The following is a 26,926-nucleotide window of genomic DNA, read 5'->3' as shown; positions in this document are numbered from 1 at the left end:
AAAGGAAATAATGAGTAAGAAAATTGTATAATTTTCTAACGTAGTGTGGTATTTAAGATTTTTTTTATGATATTTGAACACTCTCATTGGCCTTATTTACAAAGCGTTTTCTCGCAGAAGACCTGAATTGTCCTGGAAAAGATTTCCTTTGCCATGATTCCCCGCGTTTCGTCGAAATCGTCACTTTTTGTAAAGTGCCGTTGTTAATGTTACATAACGTTAAAAACTGGTTTTACCGATGTTTAGCTTGTTCAAACTACTGTATCCAGAACAGCTGATGCAGAGCCATTTTCTATGTCACCTGCTATTGGAGCAAACTGAAAGAATGGTGAAATATGGTCCCATCGTGATCACTCGGCTAGCGTGACTTCACGTTGTATGCACAAATTGTTGTTACAATTTAAAAAATCTTTTGCGCCAAGCAGTTTAGTGAAGAATATCAATTCAGTTGTTTTTTTATTTCTGACCATCATATCAAAACAATACACATCAACATAGCAAAGGTCAAGAAAAAGGTAGAAGCGACAAAACGCGAACGTTAAAACGTGCTTGTGATCGAAGTAAGTTATTGAGTTGAAAAAAATTTGGCACGGTCGCAACACCTTCAGAAAAATTTAAGATATAAGGGGAAAATAAAAAAAGTTACAAATATCGATCAGCAGAGAAATAAAAATGACTTTATTTACTGCCAATTTATTACTGCCTTTTAAAGATGCGTGCCCTTTACATTATGTCGTTTGTTAGGTTAGCATTAGCTATAATGGAATTGTGGGAGCGAGAAAATTTTACAAACACTGAAAAAAATTACATATTTTTTAGGGGGGGTCGTGTCTCGTGACCAAGCATCTCCCTGGATTCGCTACCGAGCTGAATAGAACGCTAGTATTTTAGTTTTTCATCAAGCGTTTCCCGTAAATTAGACCTATGTAGAGAAATGTGAGAGTTTACTGGTTTGAAGAATGCATTGAATATCGGGCTGTTTGAAACGACCTTTTTTCGTTGAAACGAAATCAATACAAACTAAGTTTGCGGCGAAACAAAATATTTCGAAACAAACACAATTTTTTTCAGTAAGTTAGCCTATGTAAACGTCTAAAAAAATACCAAATTGGCGTAGCCTATGTACAGTAATATGTTTTTCTTGGTCGAAATGCAAAAGGAAAGATATTGTGAAACACATACAGTAACATTACATAGCCAACAAAAGTGAAAGGTAGCAAAACTGTAGGCTAATGGTTAAGACGTGCATGCAAAGATCTAATTCATAAGGTACGGCCACCAATTTAAACAGTTAGGTCTATGTAGATAGGTCAGACTAGTTGAAAGAACTAGTCTTCTAATTTCTAAAACTACTGAAGAGTGCCAATTGTTGAAGCAATGCGGGACAACTGAACATTAGCCTACCACTACAGATTCGCCTCGATAGGCTCAGTTGGTTAGCGTGTGACTTCGTGAACGGAGAAGCTTCAAGATCAAGCAGCGCTGGTTCGACTCTCGGTGTGTGCGCTTGAGCATCGCATTTTAAGGACTGCTCTCTATTCAGCGGCACCTAATGGAAGGAAAAATTCCCCAGCAACAAGACTTCAACATTCGGAAATTTCACTCTGTCAATCTCGGTAACCGGCCCTGCGTCAAGAGCCTCTACTAGCCTATGCGAAACTACCAATAATAACCTATCAAGGCTTTGTCAGTGCAAGGATAAAGATTCAAAAAACCAAACTATACTATCACAAAAAAAACAACTACAATTCACATACATGTTGATTGAAGCAACGGACTTATGGTACAAAACAAGGACTATTTATAGATTTCATTTGGGAATCAATTCTCTCATTTTGCGATGACAATCATTGCAAAATTTTCAAAAAACACGGTACAATATCATTTCTCCATTCTGACATTTTGTGCATTTCGTTTCGAATGCATGAAGAAACGAAATGACTTGAAACTCGAAATTAACCAAAATTCTTCACAAAAAAAAATTTCAAAACTAAAACAACGTGAGGAATTTTGCCTCAAACAATCTGCCCGGCAATTTGCTTTTGAAACATTTCGATAAACAAGCTAAACTTTGAAGAAAACTATCTAGCACAGAACTTTTCGTCTTAAATTTGGAGAATAGGCCTACACCTGTTTTTTTAAATATTTGATTTGATGTTTTTTTAAATATGTATTTTTTTTACTAATTTTACTGGAACAGTATTTGTGTTTATTTCAGTGGATTCTTTTTGGCTCGCAGATGTCATTTGCACCTGCTTAAATTTACCTCTCAGTCCCAGGGCTCTTGTCATATGTCACGATATGTGGGTGTGTAGGCTAGTTGATCATTCGTGGTCGAACTGCAAATGTGGAAAAAATAGAGAATCCCATAGACATTTTTTAGCGGAAAACACTTTTAAGAGAAGGAGTTCTTTTCAGAAATTAGCATTGGGAAGTTAGAGTGGAGTTGAAAATTACATAAAAATGGTAGAAATTGGGTACTGGTAAGTTTTATATTACATTAATCGTCTGCGTGTTGCCTTCAATAATGCGTTTAGAATTATACATAATTTGCCTAAACACTATAGCGTACGTGAACATCAAGTCTTGTGTAACATCATAACATTTGATGCATTACTTCGTAAATATGTTTTTTCTTTTGTAGGAAGATGCGAAGTATCGTCTAACTCTATTGTTGCCTCCCTGATGAGGTCTGATTGCCATCGTATATCAAATTACCGTCTTCATTATAATAATTCTATGTATGCTATTAACTAGTTTTGATGGCTGCCATGTCATCTGATTGTTTTTATCGTTCTCAATACTTTCAGTTCTTCTAAATTGTAACGCTACCGTACCATTGTCTGTAAACTTGTAACAGTAGATAGCCTATTTATTGAGATTTTGTGCATTTGCAGTTAGTGTATTATTTTTTGATGTTATTTCGTTGTTGTTGTTCGTTATTTGTGCATTTGCAGTTTGTGTATTATTTTGTTGTTTTGTTTTGGATATGGACAGCTTTGTCTGATGCAAATAAATTATTATTATTATATAGTTGCTGGAAATATTGATTGGCATCTGGCAACATCGTACTACTTGTTTCCCATCACTTTCTCCTTACTTTTTTTTGTTTGGATTTGGAATGTTTTGTGTGTGCGAGTTTGGCTAATTCTTCGCTCACGAAGAATGGAAGATATTCAATTCAATTTATTTTTTCTTTGTTGGCGCGAACATGTAGAGAACTTGAAAGTAAACACACAAATTTGGCACCAACAAAAGGAAAAGATGGCAAAACCAAATGGTTTAAAATATGCGTAAAACAGCGCTTGGAATCACTACGGTAGTCGGTATCTTTAATTTGCACAACCACCAAACTGAGAACAAGTAACCTCACTACCTCAGAGTAAGCTTCTGCTTTGTTGGCTCTGCCTGGTCAATTGTATCGCCTACTGATCCACAGCCTCTGGGTTCTACCTACTTTTATTTTTTTCTATCAGTACCTTTTCTGTTTGTGTGAGAAAATAAAATATTTCAAAAGCTGATTAGGCTATTGCTCTGAAGCGAGTTGAAAGAGGTTAATACAGTGCTGTCTTAACTCTAACAAGTGAAGAACAAAGTCGATTTTTAAGTATCAACATTAACCATTTTTTATACACTCTACTTGCAGTATATCGACCGTTAAGTTAGGTTTTGTTTAAAAAAGCTAGTAGGCCTAGTTGAAAAGGTAATACCTGGCTATAGAACCTATATGCTACCGGTAAGGTAAGACCTTGTCTTGACTTAAGGTAAGACCTTGTCTTGCTAAAACACAGGTTAAAGCCTTATACTTTTAATGGAGGTCAAAGTAACAACCTGCAGAACGTCAGTCAGAACCCTTCATCACTCTACTCTTAAAGTATGCATTTTTTACCCAACACTTGAGCTCAGTTTTTCTCTGTAGCTAAATTTATGTCAAAATAAGGCAGTGGCTATTTCACCGGCACCGGTCTTTGAATCTGAAACACTATTTGACCGTTCATGACGTCACTATACAGGCACTTTTTTCTTTTTCTCTTTCAAAGCAAAAGACGAGAAGCGCGTATATACGGTAAGTTCTAAATTAGACAATTTTACTCAACTCGATCCGTGGTGCGTGCGATACTTTTTATGTCTTTTCAAATGTGAGTAATAAAGTTAGAGTTTTTTTAATTTGCTGGAATTTGAGAATTTCTCTGGTTAATTTTTCGTTTGTGGCCATGCTAACTACTGATATATAGCCTACTACATAATTTTTCATTCAGGCACGTTTTAAACCTTTCAAGGTTTTGCCACCTTTTCCCGTTCATTAACGTGCTGGTAGGTCTATAACGATTTTTGTAGTTAGTATCTTTTTCGTCCCGGACGCGTTAATGACGAAAAATAAAATGATTGATTGATTGATGTGACCGTGTTTGCCGAACGAAGCATTACATTTTTGCACTCAACAAGTTAGTTATATACAATGCTTCTTTTAAAAAAATGGTAATGGTATGTAAATGTAATGCAACTCAAATTAAAAATTGACTACAAAAATGCACTACGGGTCAAAATTTAGTTAAACAAAAGAAAAAAGAACGCCTCCGGGTAGTATCAAACTCATACCCTCTAGAATAGGAGCCGGTGAAGTATCGCACGCGCCACTTATTGAGTTGAATAAAATTGTCTAATTTAGAACTTATATTCATATACGTGCTTCTCGTCTTTTGCTTTGAAAGAGAAAAAGAAAAAAAGTGACTGCATAGTGACGTCATGACCGGTCAAATAGTGTTTCAGATTCAAAGACCGGCGCCGGTCAAATAGCCACTGCCTCAAAATAAACATCCTTCTCAGGTGGCAGCTGACTTTGGTGACCTTTTTTGGTCAGCTGACTTTGGTCTTTTGCTGCCATCTTGGCTGTGTGGAATTATTTTTGTTTATTTTGTTGTGTATATTTTTGTTTACTCGCCAGCAGAAAAAAGAAATAAACTGAACTTCTTAGCTAAATTGAACATGCAGTCATGCACGCTATCAAAAGCTTCTTGTTTATAGACTGAGTTGTGCATACTGCATACATCAAAGCTACGGTACTGGAAATGGATGCAACCTAGTTTGTACCCTGAACAGTTCGTACCCCCAGTTCGTACCCTGAAAAGATCGAGAGAAAAAATTAAAAAAGCGGAAGTCGCTGATTGCAGTTTCCGCTAACCGTAACCCTTACCCTAACCCTCGCTCATCACAGTTTCCGCAAACATTTTTCCGCAGTTTCCGCTAACCCTAACTCTAACCATAGAGTAATCTATGCTCTAACCCTAACCTCGCTGATCGCAGTTTCCGTAAACATTTTTCCGCAGTTTCCGCTAACCCTTACCCTAACTATAGAGTAATCTATGCTCTAACCCTCGCTGATCGCAGTTTCCGTAAACATTTTTTCGCAGTTTCCGCTAACCCTTACCCTAACTATAGAGTAGTTTATGCTCTAACCCTAACCCTCGCTGATCGCAGTTTCCGCTAACCTTTACCCTAACTCTAACCATAGAGCAATCTATGCTTTAACCCTCGCTGATCGCAGTTTCCACAAACATTTTTCCGCAGTTTCCGCTAACCCTAACCCTCGAGTTTGTTTCAAATTGTTTGGGGAAACTCCGATCAGCGACTTTGACTTTGTGCTATTAAACTGCGATCAACGACTTCGGCTTTTTTCTGTATTTTCTCTCGATCTTTTCAGGGTACGAACTGGGGGTACGAACTGTTCAAGGTACGAACTAGGTTGCACCCACTGGAAATATATGCAAATTGTATTTTCAAATGGCTTCTCTTCACTGGAATGTCGTATTTTGTCAAATAAAAGATATTGTTATTATTAAACGTTAGGAAAATTTTGAGAAGCTTGTAAATAGGGTATCTTTCAATACAGACAATTTTTATTTAGAATATGGCTATATGGGACATAGGTGTCACTTTTTATTACACTTGTGCACAGGCGCGGATCTATGGGGGGGGCGCCCCCCCCCCCCCCCGAAATTTTGTGAGAAATTGTTGAATGATTTGATATGCTTCTAAACAGCTGATATTAGTCCTACAGCAGACTTAACTTATCCCGGGGGGGGGGAGGAATTATTTTTTGTTATTATTAAGGTTGAAATTATCCATCGATTAGGCCTAGATACATTTTAATAGCAACATTTGTTGGAGCTGGCTCAGCTGAAACCAACGCTGAGCCAAATGATGTCAGTTGAAACAATCTGAAACCTGAATTGTTTGATAGTTTGTAGTCTTCATCATAATTTCAATCAATTACCATAGGCTATATGTCTGCAAACATACAAATATCCAATTGGTCATGGACAGTGGACACTGCATACAGGGTTTTAAACCAGATTTCAAGTTTACTTTGCATGCTTAGCAATTTTTATTCCAGCAAAATTTATTGATGAACATGGCTGTTTTAATGTCTATTTTATAGCATATCGTATATGTCGTAGTATCATTGTTCACAGTGGCGAAGCCAAGGGAGGGGGGGTTGGGAGTTACAACCCCCCCTTTGGCACGCGTGTGACGTCACAATATTGAGAATGATGCTTTCAGTCTCTATGTCTCTAAAACAAAGTTTGCCTAATTTTAAGCAAAACTGCATTAAAAGAGTGAGTTTTGCCAATACCAAACATTCAAACATCTCAGCCAGAAATTAGCAACAAGAAAACATAGAGACTTAGCTTTATTACCGAAAAAATGCCGAAGAAAACATGATCTTATCCTTTTTCTATGCCCTGGACAGCACCATTTTACGGGAATATTTATACCCATATTTTTGTTGAAAATGCTCTCAGAATGCACCAAATTCAAAGAAATTTTTCAAAAAAACATTCAAACGGGAAACCTGCAGTACTGAACCTTTAGAAAAATTAAAATACAACAATACTTATGCCAATATATTTGTTTTACCAACATTAGACATACATATTGTTGGTCGTCACTAGTGCATTAGAGCCTGTCAAAAGTGTTGATGTTAAAAACATGGATGACACAACTTGTGCTTATAACCAGAGCTGTAAAGTTGGGCGAAACTCCTTAATCTATAACTGGCTAACTCTAGACATGGCAAAATCCCTCTGACTTCACAGCCCTACTTCTGCCTCATCAAGAAAATGTCAAAATGACCAAAGTAAAGAAATCCTTCCACAGACACAACTATTTAAAAATGTCAATTCAGAACTGACAGTTACCATACCTTGTCTGATTGTAAATTATCAAAGTGATCTCTTTCTTTTGATTTTTTCTAAGTAAGTGTAACCAGACCTACACTTTTGTGGTTTCTTTTCAGTTAATCTTTGTTGCATTTTTGATTTTACCTGCTTTTAGTCTGTTTGAAGAAATTTTTTTACATCTTTTAATGTGGTTATTTGTTTTCTTGTCTATAAATTATTGCTAGATTTATGTTAAAACTATTAAACAAGTGGAGAACTGTTTACATGAGGTGGAATATATATTGTGTTTGAATAAGATTGATTCCTAGTATTCCCAATAAAGTATTTAAGTTGCTAAACTTAGCTACTTCTGATAGTTCTTGTTGGGAAATGTTATGCTTGGTTATTTTTTGCTCCTTTGCTCCTACTTAACAATTAAAATATTGTGTTCCAGTCAATTAATTGAAGTAAAACAAAAAAAAAAGATCTATATTTTATGAAAAGTGCTTTATAGTATGTCCAAATGAATCACTTTCGATTGAGATTTAGAGCGAGTATGTACTGTAGTGTAGTATATATATCTATAAATACTTCCTCTGATAACAAAGCTTTTTGCAGGTTAAGTTTTATTAATGCCTTGTCGCGTAGCCTGATTTAATTTCAAGCTAAGTCAGTTATGACAGTTTGTAAGTTTTTCTTGAAAGGTAACTGCAGATACGGCAATCGCTGTCGCTTTGAACATGTGACACGTGACTCTCATCAGGAAGGCACTAGCAGAAATGAACGAGGGAGATACAATGACAGATATGAAAACAATGACTATTCAAATAACAGAAACCAATCAAATTTTGTAAAGTCAGCTCGTTTTGAACATGCAAAACCAAACAGAGGTTCCCAAGGGGACTACAGCAGCCCTTTCAGTCGGAACAATCAGCAACCAGTTTCAAATTTTTCCAGTAATCAACAATCAAAATTCCAATCACCTAATTCTTTTTCAAATCAACGGCCTGATCAAGACAAGTTTCACTGGAAACGTTCATCAAATCGATTTGGTGCTTTGCAAGACCAAGGAGATGGAAATTCATTTAATAATGTTCAATCTGAGGATCAGGTGCTCATTGACACAGTACAAAAAGATATGGCATCATGGCATGGTACAATGTGGCCATACTCATGCTACTCATGTGAAAACAAACGATGTGTTGAAGGGCTCGCTGATATTCAAGCTGAAGAATTACGCACATTGTTTTATCTTCATGGTGTAGACGTGTACAAGAATTTTATGTCAGAAGTTGATAGCATATATGCCAGACGCAAACAAGAATTGTTAGATATGAATGATCAAACTAGAATGACAGTTCTTTCCAATCTTCACTGTAATACAGAAGTAAATCCTTCATCAAATCTGATGATTTTATCTCTTTATGGGCCAGGCACAAGTTTCAAAACAGATAGTGTTTCTTCGGCTAACATTCAAACTCCTTTATCATTAAATAATGAACAACCAAAGTCATCAGTTCCTTCAAATATGCAATCTACTTCTTTAACTTCATTGGAAAATGCATCAGCCCCTCCCAAAGCTCCACCTGCCGTCACTATGCAGTCTTTGTTTAAAGCCGGGACAGTTTCTCTTCAAACTACAAACGCAATTTCATCCAGTGCTTCCACTAACCCTGTGTATACCGATAAATCTATTTTAACAGAACCAGAATTGGAACAGTTTCAAGCAAAAAGTTTCACTTTAGGCAAGATACCAATGCGTCCACCTCCTGAGGATCTTTGCAGGTAGAGATGAGTGCAGACACTTTGCCATATCAATAAAACAGTGTTTGAAACTTTTGAGTATTTAAAATTGAAAACATGTGTCCAGGATGGACTCATATTACTCTATATTCCAACACAGCTTCATACATTGGTTTATCAGCCCCTCGCTTTCATTGATATAGGTGGCTTTGAATACTTATTGCTGGCTGTTAAAGTTCAGCATTTTTCAATGTAATGTTACACACTTATTAAAGCAAATGAATTCAACTGAGAAATTGAGTGTCACGATAGCATTTGGTAGCATATCAGTGTCATTGTCATAATATTATTCAGTGTAATGTACGATGTTTTTGCTATATTTGCCAATTTCTTGGGTTGTTGTTTAACTTTTACTGCTTACGTAAAATCTTCAACTACCTGATAGAAACGCGGGTCGCGGGCGTAAGCTAGATGTTGTAGAAAGTCAACTCCTTCAATGTTTTTCCGTCATATTTCACTCAGTAATGGATCAGATTTAAATTTTATATTTACCCTGAAGAATAATATAATGAAGTCTGATTGTGAAGTATTGTTGCTTGATTTTGAATGTCTTTGGAAAGAAATGTTGGCGTATATATTTGAATGTTTGATTTGTCTAGACTCTAGCCACTTTAGTTGCATTACATTACCATATGCATCTAGGTTTCCAAATTCATGATTGTTTTACTTGGATTGTGGTTAAACTGTTGCACTTTAGATCTTTCGTAGATGCCTAATCTATATCTTTTTTAAATTGTTATGACTGTCTTTAGTGCTCATTCAACAGAACAGTTTTATATGATTTTAGATTCATTTTAGTAAAAAAATAACTAAAGTTATTCATATAATTAAGTTTTAATTTAAGCATGTCAGTGCACAGCATTGATCATATTAATGATGAGGTCAGTGATCGTGCTTACAAAGGTTATCGAATTGATAATGCTGGTGAAGTGACAGAGTTTTATGATCATCGTGATGATGATGTTGCTCCGAGTAGCGCTCCTGCCAGTTCATACCGTCAACCCCTTGTGACTTCCAATGGACATTCACAGCATGTGCCTTCTGAAAGACCGACACCTCAACGAAAACGCCGAGTGAAGCGCAAAGATGCTGGTAAATGTATTTGACACTTCAAATTATGTACTTACAGCAGTTACAGTATGTCTTTGGGAACCAGTAAAGTGCCTGTTCTTTGGTTTAATTATAGGGTTACGTTTTGTTAAATTCTTCTGCAGTTGTATTTCGTAGAAGTCGTTAGACCATGTCTTGCAATTTTAAACTATAAGTGAAACTAAACTAATTTTCTATCAACATTTCTAGCAGAAGACTACAAATATTCGATGTTCTAATGTGTTTTATTTTTATCAGGATGCTGCAATAGTTGTGTGAGCTTACTGACCACCATCGGAAACATGCCATTTGCCACTGGTTTTGCTTTGCTGTGTAGTTGGTTGGGCACTGGTCTATTTATGGGTATGCTTAATTTGAAAGTTTCGTCATTGCTTCTTGTTAAATGGTTGTATAGAACTATCCATATAGATTCCTTGCATCAGCTGTGTGCGTGTTACATAAAGAAAACTCGTGAATTTATCTGGTTATTGTTTTTCTCAAACTGATGACAGTTTTATTGTGCAATTTTAGGTAATATCATTTTCAATCGTCTGTGGTAAACTCCTGCTATGCCGTGGTAGTTGCATTCCTTTGTGCCTGCAGTATATACATTTTTTTTGTTTCGTAAAATGTATAAATATATTTATCTGAGCTGCATTGCATCAAACTTAAAGACTGATTTGTTTTTGCGTAAAATTGCCTGAAAAGTAAAACAACATTGCTCCCACGGTTAGTGTTCCAATTCCGCCACATATTTTCATCACTAAGTATGAGCTATTGTTTATTATAGGTGGAGCTTGGAAGGGTATGGATGAAACACAAAATCTTTTTAGCATACATGGACCAAATGATGGAAATCCAGCCACAGATCCTGCTCCACAATATGTGCAGACCGGAGCAGGTGGAACATTCTCGAACAATTATGTTCTTCTCAATCAAAAGGACCTTGGAAACCGTGTACCAGAAGTGTAAGTTAATATAATGGAAAAGGGTGCCATATACTTCGCTTACTTTCAAGTTTCAGATCTTGGTTGAATGCATAAAAGTCTGGGCTTCCTGTGAGAAACGCCTCACAAGAGGCTAACGATGCGTAGCGGCGACACTCTACACTCCAGTGTGCATTAGCCTGTTCTTTTGCCGTCTTGTAAGGATTTTACCGTTTCGATAGCATGGATTTTCATAATCATTACTTTTTGCGACACATATAATTATCTTCTTTGTTTTTTTTCAGATCCATTTATTATTTCTTCAAATAAAAACTGTTTTTCGTGCTTTACTTTTGTGTCCCAGTGGAATAAAAACTAGCACAATATTTTCAATACAGTATGCGATAATTTCTTTTCAGATTTCAAGGTCTCAAGTATTCGTTTTATGGAATTATACCTTTTATGCTTCTTTTTACTATTATCATTGCTTGTGACAATCGCCATGTATCTCGCTCGCTCATGTCTAAAAAGAAAACTTGCAAAACAGGCAGCACTGGAATATGCTTCACTGCTGGGGTAAGTAGAACTAAATAACTATTCGTCTGTTGGTGGGCAAATGTTACTGAGCATTTAATATTTTGTCGTGTCTAGGCATATTTCTTAATTAACGGTTTGACATTTGCATGAGCAGAGAGCAAAGAAGCCATATTCAAGTAAATGTCATGTCATTAACACTAGTGATGCACAGCACAGACCTGCATTCTCATCGGGTGTCGAACCAACTTGTTTTGAGCTCCTTGCAGACTCTTTCACCAGTCATTGGGAATAGTATTGCAGTTAGCTTCATGCCCATAATAGTCAGCTTCATCCCCTACATGCCTGATTTTTAGATTGTTGGAAAAATTGTTGCGTCTGACTAGGCCATACAATGACCATCCGAAATCCTTAACTGCAATTTTATTGTGTTCAGCTGATTGTTTGTACCTACATTGTGATATTGCTATGGATTTTCTTCCTCGCCTTCACCACTCTCGGAGTTTATTACTATCGCATCGTCATGCTGAGATGCCATGATATGAAAGATCGAGACTTTTCTGCCGGCGTGTTGAGTTCAATCTGTATTGACTTAGTTCAGTTTGGTAGGTTAATGTTTTCCCCTCAATCGTTGTTTTTGCGCATCAAAAAACGATTGTAGTTTTATTTTTTTGTGGTTTAATACGGTATTGGAATTATCAATTCATAAAATCCGAAGATTTTGTATTGATGGTGTGCAGGGAAGTGAACAAAAAAGATTGCAAGTGTTCGCTTTGCACTCCTGTTGTTGAGCTTTATACTGCATCGACAAACTACAAAAGACGTATCGGTTGAATTGTTTCTTTGAAACATGTTTCTTCAGTTTTTAGACAAATTGAATCATAACATAAGAATATTGAACAAATTCAACTCCATCATCATTAAGTTCCTTCCTCTCGTCGAGGGTTGGAAGCAATGAAGTGACAAGTTTTTCTGTTGTGAGATTTTTTTATTACAGTTATGAAAGTAAGTCCTGATCACTCTTTAATATCATTAGTCCAAATTCTTGGTGGTCCGCCCTAGTTCAACTCCACGCAATTGTAAATTGAGTGACTGATTTTTTTACAATAGGCTATTGAAAGCTTCGCTTTTTAACTTTTAGTAATACTTTAACTATTTTAATCTTTGTTCAGGGCTGATCATGTTTCAAAATACAAACGACGATGGCTTCGGGAAGATTTGTGGTCCCGGCGACAACAGGATCAGGTCGTACGGACGGCTCGAGGACTATTGCGAGGCTTACTATTCAGTCTATGAGCTGATGCTCATGGCTTTCAGCGGATGTCTTCTCAACATAATTGCCATGGTATGCCAGTTTTTCTGCATTCTGTGTGTAATAGTGAGCAAGTCACGAGAAATGCGTTGGATTTTCCTTGTGTTATTGCTGTAAAGATTGGATGCCTGTCATCGAAGACATTTACGTGTCATAACTGGTCATACTTGGCCAAACAGTCTTATCTCGAACAAAAACCTCTACAAAATATGCAACAGTGAACCATTGTCTTGCAAGAACTCCACCATGAGATGGAACATGTTTGGACACATTCTGAGACTTCACCAGGACTCACCTCCCCAGAAAGCCCTTGAATTTGCAATAATTGGCAGCAAAAAGTACCAAGGCCGAACCGGACGTCACCGTACCAATTTATTACAGCTGCTGAGATCTGACATCAGAAAAGCTGGCCTGGGATCCCTGCTCAGCACACCACATCTCCATCGATTGCAAAACATCGCAAAGGACAAAACAGAATGGAGATCCTATCAACCTTGTTGAAAGACTGATCGAAGCCAGCGGATGCCAAACGATTTGGCTACACTGGCGGCGGAGACAGTTACAATAATATTGCTGTAAATGACGTACTCCGTATATTGTATCTAGATAACAGTGGCAATGATCAGTGAGGTGTATTATAACAGTTGTAGGACAGTTAGATAAAATATTAGAAGCTCAGTTCATTGCTGAAAACACAGTTTTATTATAAAAATGATGAAGTATCGTGTAACAGTTTTAAAAATTCAGTTTGTTTTCAAGAATTCGTAGTTATTTTTTAGCTTTGGCCTAATCATTGCAAATCGATGCATTTCATACTTTCATAGACAGTTACATTGGACGTGCTTGAGCAGAGGACAAAACGTAATAACAGCAATCAGGCGCAGACTTACAGGATAGCAACTGACAGAGTGAGCCACAAGATCATTTAGCATGAAATTAGAGATTGATATTTACAGGAGTCGAGGACCTTTAGTCAAGAAACCTTCTCATACAGATTCAGCTCATAACCTTGTGGAAGGATTGCAGTGTGGTAATTTTCTTTTGTTTGTTACAATGGTGAATATCCATAGTCACTTCATCACGACAAGAAGTTCTTTCAGCGGTTTATGCAAGTCTCATACTTTAATTTTAAAATATTAATTGCGACTTATAAATTTCTGTTTTTTTTTCTAGGTAAACTTCATCATGATCCTATCCGTAAATTACAGCTCTCTCACAAGAAGGCTTTATAGCAAAGGAAAAAGCAATGCTCCACCAAGCAGTAGCTACCCGAACTCCACTGCAGCAGCGACCACATACAGGGAATCTCCCGCTCTCTTGCGAAGTGGACCGAGCTCTGCCATCACAGCTCCTCCAGCTTATATCACGGGCACGAGAGACAGGGAGTATTCTGAGGATGAATATAGAGCTCGTCGTTCCTCTCGGGATCTTGATTCTGATTACCGAGCTCGGCGCTCTTCTAGAGATTTAGATGCAGATTACAAAGCCAGGCGCTCCTCCAAAGACATCGAGTTGGATTACGTTTTGGATAGCGCAAGTTCCGCAGCTCATCGTTATAGAGAAGCGGACAGCAACGTCGGTGTCAATTATTATTACAAGGAAAGGCGTTGAAAATATATTTTCAGTATTTCTTGTACATAACGAACCCTTTGCATCATTGCATGAATGCATGAGTCTTCTACATTAAAGAATTTGACATTAGATTTGACATTACATTTTGGTTGACATTAATTTGACATTAAAAAATTTGGCAATTTAAAGAACGTGACATTAAAGATTTCGATACAAATACTGACATTATTACATTTATTAAACTTTAATACCTAGATTCGTTTGAGAATATACTGAAAATATGCCACAAACTTATGTTGCGAGTTGGCTCTCAATGGCTGCCGGAAGTTGAAAATTCAAAAAAAATACATTTTCGTCTATGCTTTTTTTCGCGGTGCATTGCATTTGATGAGCTGAAAGATGCGGAAGTGCATGACCCATGCTTAAAGACAATTGATTGAAAATTTTAGATTTATTTCAGAGTACAGTAGACCCAAAAAAATATTTTTTTTCTATTTCCTCTTGTGGAAAGTCTTTGCGTAACTCTAGGTAGCAAGTAAATTGTTTAAAATATATCAAAACTGGTTTGGATGACCGGCGGAGAATGACTCCAGAAGAGTTGGTTTTTTAACTTAAGTTTGAATTAATGTCTGAAGAACCGTAATTACCACTTTTCCAAGCTAGAAATCAAAGTCTCGTGTATAGTTTAGTTACATTTTTCACTGCTCTGTTTTGTGTATTATGAATTTTCACTCGTTTCTAATTGATATTTTTCTACCACAGTATCGTGTTGACTTTTTAAAGTTCGACGTAGGCCTAGTTTATTGGTGCGCAAAGTGGAGTCTGTAAGAGTGTAAGTCCTTGAAGAAGTTTCAATGGATCCTCGTATCACTTTATTCATTATTAATACATAGCTCGCTTTTTTGTTTTACACCTTTCACAAAATGTGTCTTTTGGCAAGCAATCAAGTATCAGTCATTGTGCGTGAGCATTCCAGCCAATTGTCCGAATATAGCAAGTCACTTTTTCATTGTTTAACATAATGACAATTAAAAAAGGTTGAGAACCAATGTTCGTTGACGTGACTCTTCTATGTTGACACCAAGGCATTAGTTTTGCTTCATTTTTCCCGTTTCTACTATTTTAATAACCAAATAACCTTTCATAACTTTTGTTTGGTGCTGAACGATTTTTCGATACAATTTTCTTACGTCTGGTTTATACTATTTGATTTATTCAATTATAATCTACAAATATTGTGAAGTATAAAGCAATTTCTGCCAGAACTATTGTGATAAATAATAGCGTCCAATCCTTAGAACCGTTTTCGTTGCACATTTTTGTGTGCAGCCGCACATTCCATTGTGATATCTTTACGGTGCTTTATCTGTTCAAGTTTTGCTGATCAATGCGATGTTCTTTTTTGTGTAAAACAAACTTGACCATGCGTGTGTTTTCTCATATGTTTGACTAATCAATTGTAGCATTTGTATTGTCGCAAAGTTTTTAAAGGAAATTTTACTGGTTTTAATTTTTCATATTTTATGTGCGGTCTTGCGATAGATTAGACCAATGTTTAGTTACCAAGACAAAATTTTAAGCGAAAACAATCTAATTAGCTTTAGCCAAAGCCATTTTTGTGTAGATATGTCGGCTCTAGATCTTGCGTATTGTCAAAAGCGTTTTTGAAACTGCGTTATGCACAAGGTACTGCTGGAACATGCTACTGTCATAGCGAATTCGATTCTTACCAAAGAATGCAAAGGTTAGATCGGTGAGAAAACTGCCATTATCTCCAACGGAAGTGATGAATACTAGCAGTAGTGCCATTGCATATGATGCAGTTTTGATTGGAATGAATTTAGACTACCGGTACCACAAACTAAGTATCGTGATTCACGCCAATGTTAATTTGATCAACTTTGTAATGAAATTTATCTTGAACAAATCTTTTTGTTAATTTTGATTTTGTTGACAAGAAAAGTTCGACAGTTAGCAGGCCAACAAATATGACTTCACTGAAGCTAGGTACCTGACCATAGGCGTAGCCAGGGGGGGCCATGTTCGGGGGGGGGGCGAACATGGCCCCCCCAATTTTCAAAGTTTGGATTCCGAAGTTGAACCCTTTGTTAAAAATATAATATAATTTGTATAAATTTATATTGTTTTCCAAGACATTTGGCTATTAACACCCCCCAGGACTTAATTTAGACACACAGAAAGACACCAATAAATTTTGTAAATCGTAAATCGCGCAAAGTTTACGCTTCTTTTAACTAATTTGTGGAAGCAATTTCAGAATCGCTTACTCTGTAGGGTTTTTGTGTTGCTGAGTTTTTTGTGTTCTCTAATTTTAGCCGCAGTTTTTGCCCGTTTGTGTGTAGATAAGAGCTACCTTTAATAAGTTAATAGCTGTTTATCTGCTAATAAGTTTCATACAAATATTACCCTGAAAGTGTTTACAGAAAGCGTTATAATCCATTATTTAAGTGTAATTTTGCAAAAAATTTTCCGGGGAGCATGCCCCCCTAGAATACGCGTGCCTTCGGCACGCTCTAACCCCCACCAGCTTTATTGCTTCCCTTGCTTAACCAACCAGGATGCGCCACTGCACATCAGGTGGCGATGTCTAAAATCAAACATTTTGTCGTTCTCTTCAATTCATCAAATATTTGGCCCCCCCAAATTTTTTTCTGGCTACGCCACTGTACCTGACTATGTGTTGTCATGATAGTGCATGTTTTTCCAACTGAAGTTTGGCTTGTTACAAAAACAAATCTTTTCCATTGCACAGGTTCACTTCTGTAATCCTCAAGCACATTTCGCTTTTTATTTGTTTGTACAACTTGTTACCTATTTCACCATGTAGATAAGCGCTACTTTCTCAGTATTTTGTGCGTACAACATTTCATATAGGCTAAGCATCTTAGCTGTAGCTGGTTAGTTGACCAATAAATTTGTATGAATTCTACTGCATTTTACGAAATATACTTTGAACAGAAGTGGTTCGACTCTCAATTTATTCATGCCAGTTTTGAACATCTACGAACTGGTATAGCCTAATTGAATCTGTGTAAAAAAATTCATTAAGAAAATGTTGAAAAGGCAAGTTGAAGAGGAAAGCAGCAAGGTGTAGCCTACTTGGCAAGAGAGGACGTGTTAAACAGATCGATGTGGAGCCAGGGTGTGAAGGCGATTGCTGCACTTGGAGGTGAAGCCGGTCACTATAGGTAAAGAGGACATCCCCGGATTAAAACTGGACTACTACTATCCCGAAAGCTCAGTAGTCCGACTTTCTGCACGAAGAAACGACAAGATGTAGAAGCTCTGGGGTGTGCTCTAGAACAACGCATTTCAAAGACCGCTCGATATTCAGCGGCGAATACGAATAGTGTACGAAATAATTCACAAACAACGACATTTTAACAAAAGGTAACTACAATCTGTCAATCTAGGTAACTGGTAAACTTCTACAGAACGTAGCCTAAATGCGATGTGTTGAATCACGCATCCTTAGTGAGCGTCTTTGACAAAAAGCATATCATCAGAGTCAAAAAACGGCCAAAATAAGGTAAAATTTTATGATTTTTTCTGGAAACCAGACCACAGCCTAATTTCATATTTCCTCGCACTTTGCATTATTTATTCTTTCTTTACAAAATTTTTTTTTTTACGGAATTCGTCTTGACTAAAGCATCAGTAATAATAGATGACGTCAGTGAAATGAAGAGCTGAGGGAATTCAGTTTGTAATTTGTTCTCGCTTTTTGATACTTTGCGATTACTTCTAACAATCCACTAGGTTCGTAATTCACTTGCAACTTTAACCAGCTCAGTGGCCGAGCGGTTTCACCTTCGGTTCTAGTAATGGTAGATCTGAGATCGATTCCAAACCGAAAATTTAAAAAAAATGGTATTCTTTTTTTGCGCAACGCAGTGAGAATGAGTCGGGTAATAATGTGATGACATCTGATTAAAAATCAACCCTGTCGCTAAAAGATCCTAGCAGTTGTAGTAGAGCGACAATAAATAAAACCATAACATTATTACTTGCAACTTTACAAACGCAGCCTGAAAATATCAATGCTCACTGAAAAAATTTATTCCTCACTGGAAAATTTTCTAAGAAGGAACACTGCTGTAACTTTTCCAAAGGACAAGAAAACTTGAAGTAACTACCTCGTAAGGCTCGTATTCTTCGGATATGATACGTTTTTAGAAGTGTCTTGATTTGAGACTTGAGAATCCCACTCCTACCGGGTCCAAATTATCCACTCAACGGCCGTGGTTATGAATAACTGCATGCAATTGCAAAAACGTACGTAAATATTTATTACAACACTAAATATCGAGTCAAAATCAGAAAAAAATACACAAAAGGTTTTCTTTGTCAGACACTCTGAATGCTGTACGGATCTCAGTTTGGGAACTTGTGGGCTGAAGCTACTAAGACAGTGGTTCCCAACCTGGGGTTCGCGGACCCCTTGGGGGTCCGTGATTACCTTGATGAATTTTAACAGCAAAAACTTTACCAGCAAGTCTCAAAGAAATTCTGACGAATTGCGTGAAAGTCGTTAATTTCATCAATAGCAAAGCTGTAAACCACCATACTTTTGTCTCTCTGTCTCGTCAAGCGCTCTGTCAAGAAGTAGGGTCAGATTACGAAGTACTTTTGTATCATTTCTGAGGTACGTTGGTTATCTAGAGGAGAATTTTAAAAACGATTGCAGCAGCTAAAATATGAGGTATCAACTCTTCTGAAAGCAAAAGAAAGTCCCCTCTCAAAATTGTTTGGGAGTAAAACTTTTCTATACGGCATGGCCTACTTAGCCGATATTTTCGGTCATATTAACAATGTTAATCGTGGCATTCAAGGACCAGGTGTGACAATAATTGATACAGCTGAAAAACTGAAAGCGTTTTTAGCTATTGCCTGTTTGAAAACACAGATTGGAAGCAGGTAATTACGCTAACTTTCCAATGTTAGACGATCTTGATGGATGAAACTCAAAGAAAAGATACTGTTGTGATCTCTATGAGAAAAAAATTTTGCGCACAGTTAGAAACCCTTCAAATCTCATTTCAACGTTATTATTAATTTAGAACACCTGCCGAACTAAGTTGAAACATGGATTTGAAATCCTTTTCTTTTTGACTTGAACAACATTAGTGATGACGATCTCAGTAAAGATGACCTAATTGATTTGAGATCAAAAGAGTTATTACGCATTGAATTTCATTCAAAAACTGTGGAAGAATTTTGGTGCTCACAACTACAAACCTACCCATTCTTGGCAAAGCAAGCGATTATTGTTTTGTTACCATTCAGAACCACTTAATTACCTTTGCGAGGCAGGATTCTCAGCTCTTGTTACAATAAAAACAACATCGAAATCGCCTGGACGTTGAAGATGACATGCGTGTTGCATTGTCAAAAACTCAATCACAGTTCAGTCGTTTAGTTCAGGAAAGGCAACAACAGCGCTCTCATTAAATTTGCTTATACGTTGAAAAAGTTTCGGCGTGGCACTTTTGGTCAGGCAAAATTTAGGTAGGGGTCCGCAGAATTACTAATTTGTGTAAAGGGGTCCGTGACAACAAAAAGGTTGGGAACCACTGTACTAAGAGGTAATAAACTACAAGTCATTTTATTTGAAACGATATCATCAGCAAAATGTGATAGTGTGAGCTTTTTTCAGACTGCGAGTTTTTTCTAGACCAGTCTCATTAAAAACAAGAGATTGGCATAGTTAATCCTTGAATAAGTTAGTGGCGCGAGAGATCCAAAGCCGTTTTCTGAACCCGCTCGTGGCGCACTGAAAACAAAAAAACGCAAGGTCGGACACGGTTGATCAGTCACTCTTGGGTGCATTCGTGATGAGATGAGCAAACCAATAGAATCTCATTCTCATCTTTTCATTCAGTCTGCGCTAGTCAAATTGGAGGTTGGTTGCGCATTTGCTTGTCAGGTAGGTCGGCTTTAGTACTCATCTAATCAAAGTTAATTTACTAGATACAAAAAGTGTTCTGTAAATAAACTGGGGGTGGCTGTGTAGGCATTAGAGTGCAGTAAAAAAACTTAGCTTTGTAATTTTCTACGCGTCAGAAGCCAGTACCCGATGCGTTGATAGCTGATTCCGAAATACTCAATGATTTAAGGATACCGTACTAGAATGTAAGCCGAGGTTGCATAGCGGCAGATGAGCGGTTAGCCGCATGTTGAGAAACACAGCATATTACTGAAACGTTTTTTTTAAGTTAAAAGGGGCATTTACCGCTAGCCCACACAAAATCAAATTTCATCTTGTAAATTCGCGTTTCTGCATTGATTGCTTAACAACTCGTCTGTGCTTTTTTCAGAGTAAATAAATCAGTCTTTTATCCTCTACAGATGTTGAATCAATGTAAAAACTAGTTTTTTGATTAAGGCATTAAGGCAAATTTATGAAAATGTAGTTTAGAAACTGGTCTACAATGGGAGATAGTTTAAAGCTACAAAATAAAGTATTTCAAAACATAAGACAAGAATGTCAGGTTGCTCAAGCTTTATTTAATTTTTGCTGTTTTATCATTAGCTTACGCGTAATCCTAATTCTATTTGATTTATGCTAATATTCGCAGATACAGTATGTTATATCTTATTTCAGTGAAACTCTCGTGTCACTAGGCTATAGAAAATTTGGTGCTCGCAGTCACGTCTTGCGAGGGCCCTAGCCTAGCCCATGTCCGTACCTTTATCGCAGCCTATTTCAGACTTCACCTTTTATTTCAAGCAGTTGACAGCAGCTATCTGTGTTTTCACTCTTTTAGTTAAACTGACGTTTGTTAAATTGATTTGTATTTTTTTACAGGTTATATTAATGACCATTGGTGTAACATGCTTATACATGTTCTTAGAAAATAATGCACATTCGTTCTTCAAGCTGCAATCATAAACAAGTCTGCATGTCCACGTATACTTTGCTCAACTATGCAAATTAAAGAAGAGCAATTTGAGGAGTACTTCTACACTATTTACAAGTTATTTCAAACTAACAGCAGCCATGATGTTTATTTTTCTATGTGTTCTGCTCTTCAGCCTGGTGAACAACAATGGAGTTCTTTCCAAAGAAACGATGGAAACCTTTTCCTTCACGCAGCCAATTTACGATGGAGTAGTGCAGGAAAAAGCAGTTTTATCAAATGTGACGAGTGACGTAATGATGGGGATGTGGTTAACCAATGTCTCTCGAGGCGTTCGCTTTGATTTCTTGAATAGTGAAAGCTATTTTCAAGTCACCGAAAGGCTTGCTGGAAATTTTATATTTCTGGAATTGGAAAGCCGATCTATTAACCGACCCCATGAAATACGTGTGCGTGCAACGTCTTCTGATCGACGCAAAGAAACTTTTTGTACCGTACGAGTCCATGTCTCTGATCTTAACGACTTCCAACCACTGTTTCCACCCAGTCCATATTCTGTTTCTATCAGTGAAGATACTAAAGTGGGGACGACAATAGCTTACGTCAAAGCTACGGATTCAGATCGTGATCCAGAAAACACACGTTTCTACTACAGCTTACCCATGTCTACATCAGATTATTTTGCAGTTCACCCAGTTACTGGAGCTGTCATGTTAACAGCAAAGTTAAATGCCCGAACTCAAGCTGACCATTCCGTGAAAATTCAGGCGACCGATCGAAAAGCAGCCTTATCAGGAACAGCACAGCCGAAAACTACTACCTTGACTGTTTCAGTAACAACCGTGAACGCTCATAGTCCTACTATCATAGTTCATGAGCCACCGGCCTACGATAGCCGCCTGATTGACAGACGTCGTCGCCATGACCGACTGGTTTATGCCATTATTACAGTCACTGATGCAGATTCCGATGAAAATGGTCAAATTAAAATGCCTCAAATCACGCATAGTGATGTGTTCGGTTTATTTGATATCGAACCTCGCCGAAACACGGACAAATATCAACTGATATTTACACGTAATCCTCCCCCTATCAATGGCGTATTAAACGTCACAATAGAAGTATCGGATAGAGGAACCCCTCCTCGTACCTCAGTGAAAGTGATAAATGTGAAGCTCTTTGACAAAGAAACTCTGATTCCAGTGTTTAGAAATAGTCCTTATCGTATGATCGTCAGCGAATTTAGTCCACCGTCTACTCAAGTTGGATTTGTGAGTGCAGAAGTGCTCAACTTCAAACAAACTCAAAATATTTACTATTCTATCGAGAGTGGCAATAACGACAGAACATTTGCAATTGACCGTTACACGTCATTGATTACGACAGTTAAGCGTCTAAATCGCAATGTTTGTAGAAATTATCGATTGACGATAGCTGCAGTCAATGCCAAAATCGTTGATGGCAAAGCTAAGAACACTACAACAGTTGTCATCGCAGTGCAAGATGCGAATGATAATGACCCCTTGTTTGACGAAGACTCATACACAGCAAGCCTTACTGAAGACACTGCAGTGGCTACAAACGTCATTCGTGTACATGCCACTGATAGAGATAGCGGCACAAACGGGACTGTAATTTACAAGCTGGTTGGCGGTGATAGGTTACCATTTCAAATCGACCCATTCAATGGAACGATTTTTACCACTGGCCCTTTAGATTTCGACATTATGAGCAGCAACAAGTACACATTGCGTGTTCGAGCGTCTGATAGCGGGCTACCATTTAGCAGAAAGAGTGAGTGTTTTGTCACTGTGAAAATTATAAACGTCAATGACAATCCTCCGCTGTTCAACGAAGTAGATTGTCTTGTCCCAGTTCCGTATTCAACTGCAGTTGACGAGAGAATAATCCGACTCGACACTATCGACATCGATCGCAACCGTGTCACATGCTCATTGCTATCAGGTGGCAACGGATGGTTTGAAGTGGACTCTGTCACGTGTGAGATCCGGCTTTCGTCTGCTCTCTCGAAAAAGTTGGTCGGAGAACAAACTTCTCTTCGAGTCGTAGCGACCGATGGTATCCACACGTCTGAACCAGTGGTTGTAAATATAACTATATCTTCGTCAGGGGAGATCAGTAAAACCTGCCGCAACACTGGAGCGATTGATAAGTTAACCGAACGAATGAATCGTTTGTTCGCGCAAAATTTGCATGACAAAAAAGTCAAGTCTGTTAATTTAAATAGAACTGCAGAATTGCCTAACAAGTACAGTCCACAAATAGCAGCTCCTGCTTCTTTGCTTGGTATCAGAATCTCGGAAAATGCACCTCTTGGATCTACTGTCGCTAGAGTTTGGGCAACAGACAGGGATCGAGGTTTCAACGGCAAGTTATGGTACACTATAACTTCGGGAAATATAGACAGCTGTTTTACAATCAACACAATGACGGGATCGATATCCCTAATCCGATCTCTCGACAGAGAACGTAGCTCCACGTACAACTTAACAGTTTCTGTAACAGATTACGGCACACCAGCTCGTGCCTCCACTGTCCGAGTCAACTTTGTTGTGACTGATGTAAATGACAATTCGCCAGTTTTTGACCAACATATTTACTCTTTTGAAATACCGGAAGACGTACGTGTGGGCTATATCATCCAAAACGGTGTCCAAGCCACTGATGCGGACGAGGGTCTGAATGCAAGGATTCGATACAGCTTTGCAACACCAGCCCTGGGAGACGTGTTTGCCGTAAATCCACTTACAGGAATTATAAATGTAACTGGAAGATTAGATCGAGAAACGACGTCGGAATTCAAGTGAGATTGCAAACTTTGTCATTTAATTTTAGTTGACCATTGTTTGGCCTCATAACTAGTTCGTCTACCTGTGTTGCGAGCTTTGATCATGAAGTTTTGTTTTGCTATATACGAAGTGTTGTTCATTGAACTTGTCAAAGAACTTTTTATATTGTGTGGATCACTCGATCGCACGCAGTTTGTAATACTTGAGTAAAAGGTTAGACTGTTACTTATAATGCCTTTTTGATTTCAGTTTAACAGTGGTTGCGAGTGACGGTTCTCTTACAAATCCCCTAAGCTCCACAACGAACGTTGTCATTCGCCTCTCAGATGTCAACGACAATGCACCAAAGTTCCATAGGCCTCTCTATCGAGTGCGCGTTTCTGAAGATCTTCCCGTTCACGCTGTTGTGTTTTGGCTGGAGGCTTACGATCCCGATGAAGGTAAAAATGGCGAAGTTCGCTACAGCCTTCCCGATGGAGTCTCGAACAGACACGATGCCACGCCACGGTTCAGAGTCGATCACAGAACTGGGGCCATTCGACTTTCCGCTAAATTGGATGCGAGGCTGCAGAGCCGATACAATATCACTGTGAAAGCGCGCGACACCAAGAAGCTCTATTCGACTTGCTTCATCGAGGTGGAGGTAGTTCCTGTCAACCGCAACCTGCATGCTCCTTACTTTGAAGATCGGGATGTCCATGTGTCTGTGTCAGAAGACGCTGTAGTAGGCGCAGCAATTAGCACCGTTTCAGCGATAGATGACGACATCACTGATCAAGAGAGAGACGTTGGATATTTCATTGTCGATGGAACTGGTCTCGGGATTTTTGCCATTGATGAAAATACAGGTGAGTGCCAAGTCACATGCTGCTTGCTTCAGGCAAGGCAAAGTATATATCATCGATAAAACGCGATCGACATACTGTATACATAGATTTATTGAAGGCTTTCTGTAACGTGGAATATATGCAGTAGCTTCTGCAAATACGCACGACCTCTTCAAACCTTCTCAAGTTCTTTGTTGTTGTTAACAAGTAGTCGCTAAACCGAAAGACTCTCTTGTTGTCTGTCAACAATCTGTTGATAGGCCACCTCGAAACGAAACGCATATCCAGCTGGTGTAAAAATTCTCGTTCTCATGCTACGTTTTGTTATTTTACGTTAAAGAACATCGTAAAAGCAAAAACAACCTTTGCTGTTGCAGCTGTTTGCTGATTATATCAGATAAAATTGTCACTGTTTTGTTTGATAACAATTCAACGCCTTTCCAAGTTATTCTAACGTTGAATGCATTATGGAGTTTTCATAAGAGCAGACAGACCGACTCATTTAGTATTGCAATAACGCCCTGGGGGTAATGTATTACACCAATTTGCATGATTTCTAGACTCTGCATTTTTGCTAAACAAATATATCGCTTTGTGTATGTTAACAAAGCAGCAGAAAACTGACAAATAATGAAAGATAAACACACTATTTTCCATTCAACTGTTCTTAACTTAACGTTGGAGGGCTGATAGTGCAACAGTAGTTATTAATATTATTTTTGCCTATTAACTTTGAAAAAGAAGCAAAGAGCCCACGTTTGTGAAGGATTAAATTGCCTATTTACGCAGGGTCGGAAAAGTTAGCAAGTTTTTAAGAACTGGTGCGTTCTACTTTTCTGAAATAATATTGCCGGCTTGTTTTCTTACCATCGCAACGATCCACCTAACCCGCGTTAACCTTTTGTATTTCCAAAATTGAGCGTAAAAGTCAAACCTGATGTCCACGCTGTGTGATTGAAACACAATCTCACTTGGTTGGTTTTCCAAAGGACGAACCAATGTACTTTATACCAAGTGTGCTGTGGACAGTGATAACATACTAGTTTGGTGCTTGTATTCAGCTCGAAGTCCTGGGAAAGTATCGTCACGTCTTTGTTCACCTTCTCTCGTCCATCAGCAGCGTGTTTTGATGTGTGGCCTCGATCAGTCTTATTCTTCGTTAATTTTGTAATCAACGGTTTCATCTTCAACTCTTTTGTGTCGTGGGAATCGATAGCATGACAGAAATTGACGTGTCTTTTCACTGCAAGTGGAACACGATCCCCATACTGATTAACACCGACATATTAGCAATCTGTCGAGCTAACTAGTTTTGTTCGATCGATGTTAAATTGAAATTTAATCTCTTCAGCAAACAATATGTTTAAATACACTTTAGAATCCTGAAATCGAAAAATGAGCCCTTGGTGTAAGCTATTTTGTTTTGTAAATGCCAGTCTAACTTGACGAGAACTGATTTTGCAACTTTGTATCCAAGATTTGTTACGATTCTTTAAATTGCAGCTCGTTTTGTGTGCTTTAAACACAACCAAATCGCGGTTAGTTTATGTGCACGCATATTTGCCGGTGACTTGTATTATTGCAACTCTTAATTCAAATGAGAAATAGAAAAAAAACTGATTCCTGTCACAAATTCTTTTTTTCTCCCACAAATTAACTATTTTTAATAACAAACTTAATGCCTGTTGAACAACACACATACAAATCCAAAATTCCGGTTGATTCACTGTCATTTTCGGAACAGCTTGAAGAAAGCTTTTCTTGCTAGGCAACTCGCATATTGCAGACGTGTTTGATTTAAGGTGGACTGTAGACATAGCAGTTAACTGTTAACACGACTTTTGTTTGATCACAGGTGCGCGCAACAACATTATTATTGCTAAAGTATCATAAGAAAGCCTTTCGTTGCGTTTTTGAAAGCTCATCTTCTCCCTGCAGCTAATTGTATTGCAAGCCATTTTCTGTTTGCTTACACGTCACGTTTCAAATTAAAATGTTGTTAATTATTGGCA

At 37.8% G+C, this 26,926-nt stretch overlaps 3 protein-coding genes across 3 annotated transcripts in view; all 3 read left to right on the top strand.

The window, feature by feature from the left end:
- Positions 1-7,784: 7,784 nt before the first annotated feature.
- LOC145779510 (nucleoporin NUP42-like) lies at positions 7,785-9,751 on the top strand. Its single transcript, XM_082591116.1, has one exon. It carries the CDS (start codon positions 7,837-7,839, stop codon positions 8,947-8,949), a length of 1,113 nt encoding a protein of 370 aa, XP_082447242.1. The 5' UTR covers positions 7,785-7,836; the 3' UTR covers positions 8,950-9,751.
- Positions 9,752-9,754: 3 nt separating this feature from the next.
- On the top strand, positions 9,755-17,377 carry LOC145779509 (uncharacterized). Its single transcript, XM_082591115.1, has 7 exons — positions 9,755-10,055; positions 10,311-10,415; positions 10,843-11,020; positions 11,398-11,554; positions 11,949-12,117; positions 12,685-12,857; positions 13,998-17,377. The coding sequence occupies exons 1-7, from the start codon at positions 9,809-9,811 to the stop codon at positions 14,433-14,435; spliced, it is 1,467 nt and encodes a 488-aa protein (XP_082447241.1). The 5' UTR covers positions 9,755-9,808; the 3' UTR covers positions 14,436-17,377.
- Positions 17,378-21,815: 4,438 nt separating this feature from the next.
- LOC145780182 (protocadherin Fat 1-like) overlaps positions 21,816-26,926 on the top strand; it is a 59,467-nt gene continuing 54,356 nt past the window's right edge. The window contains exons 1-2 of the mRNA XM_082591888.1: positions 21,816-24,101; positions 24,337-24,935. Coding sequence (XP_082448014.1) covers positions 21,940-24,101; positions 24,337-24,935 — 2,761 coding nt within the window. The 5' untranslated portion in view covers positions 21,816-21,939. The remainder of the gene's footprint in view (positions 24,102-24,336; positions 24,936-26,926) is intronic.

This window comes from Aplidium turbinatum, chromosome 11 (assembly GCF_918807975.1).
Source record: "Aplidium turbinatum chromosome 11, kaAplTurb1.1, whole genome shotgun sequence".
NCBI classification, from domain to species: domain Eukaryota; kingdom Metazoa; phylum Chordata; class Ascidiacea; order Aplousobranchia; family Polyclinidae; genus Aplidium; species Aplidium turbinatum.
This window is presented reverse-complemented; position numbering and strand designations above follow the sequence as displayed.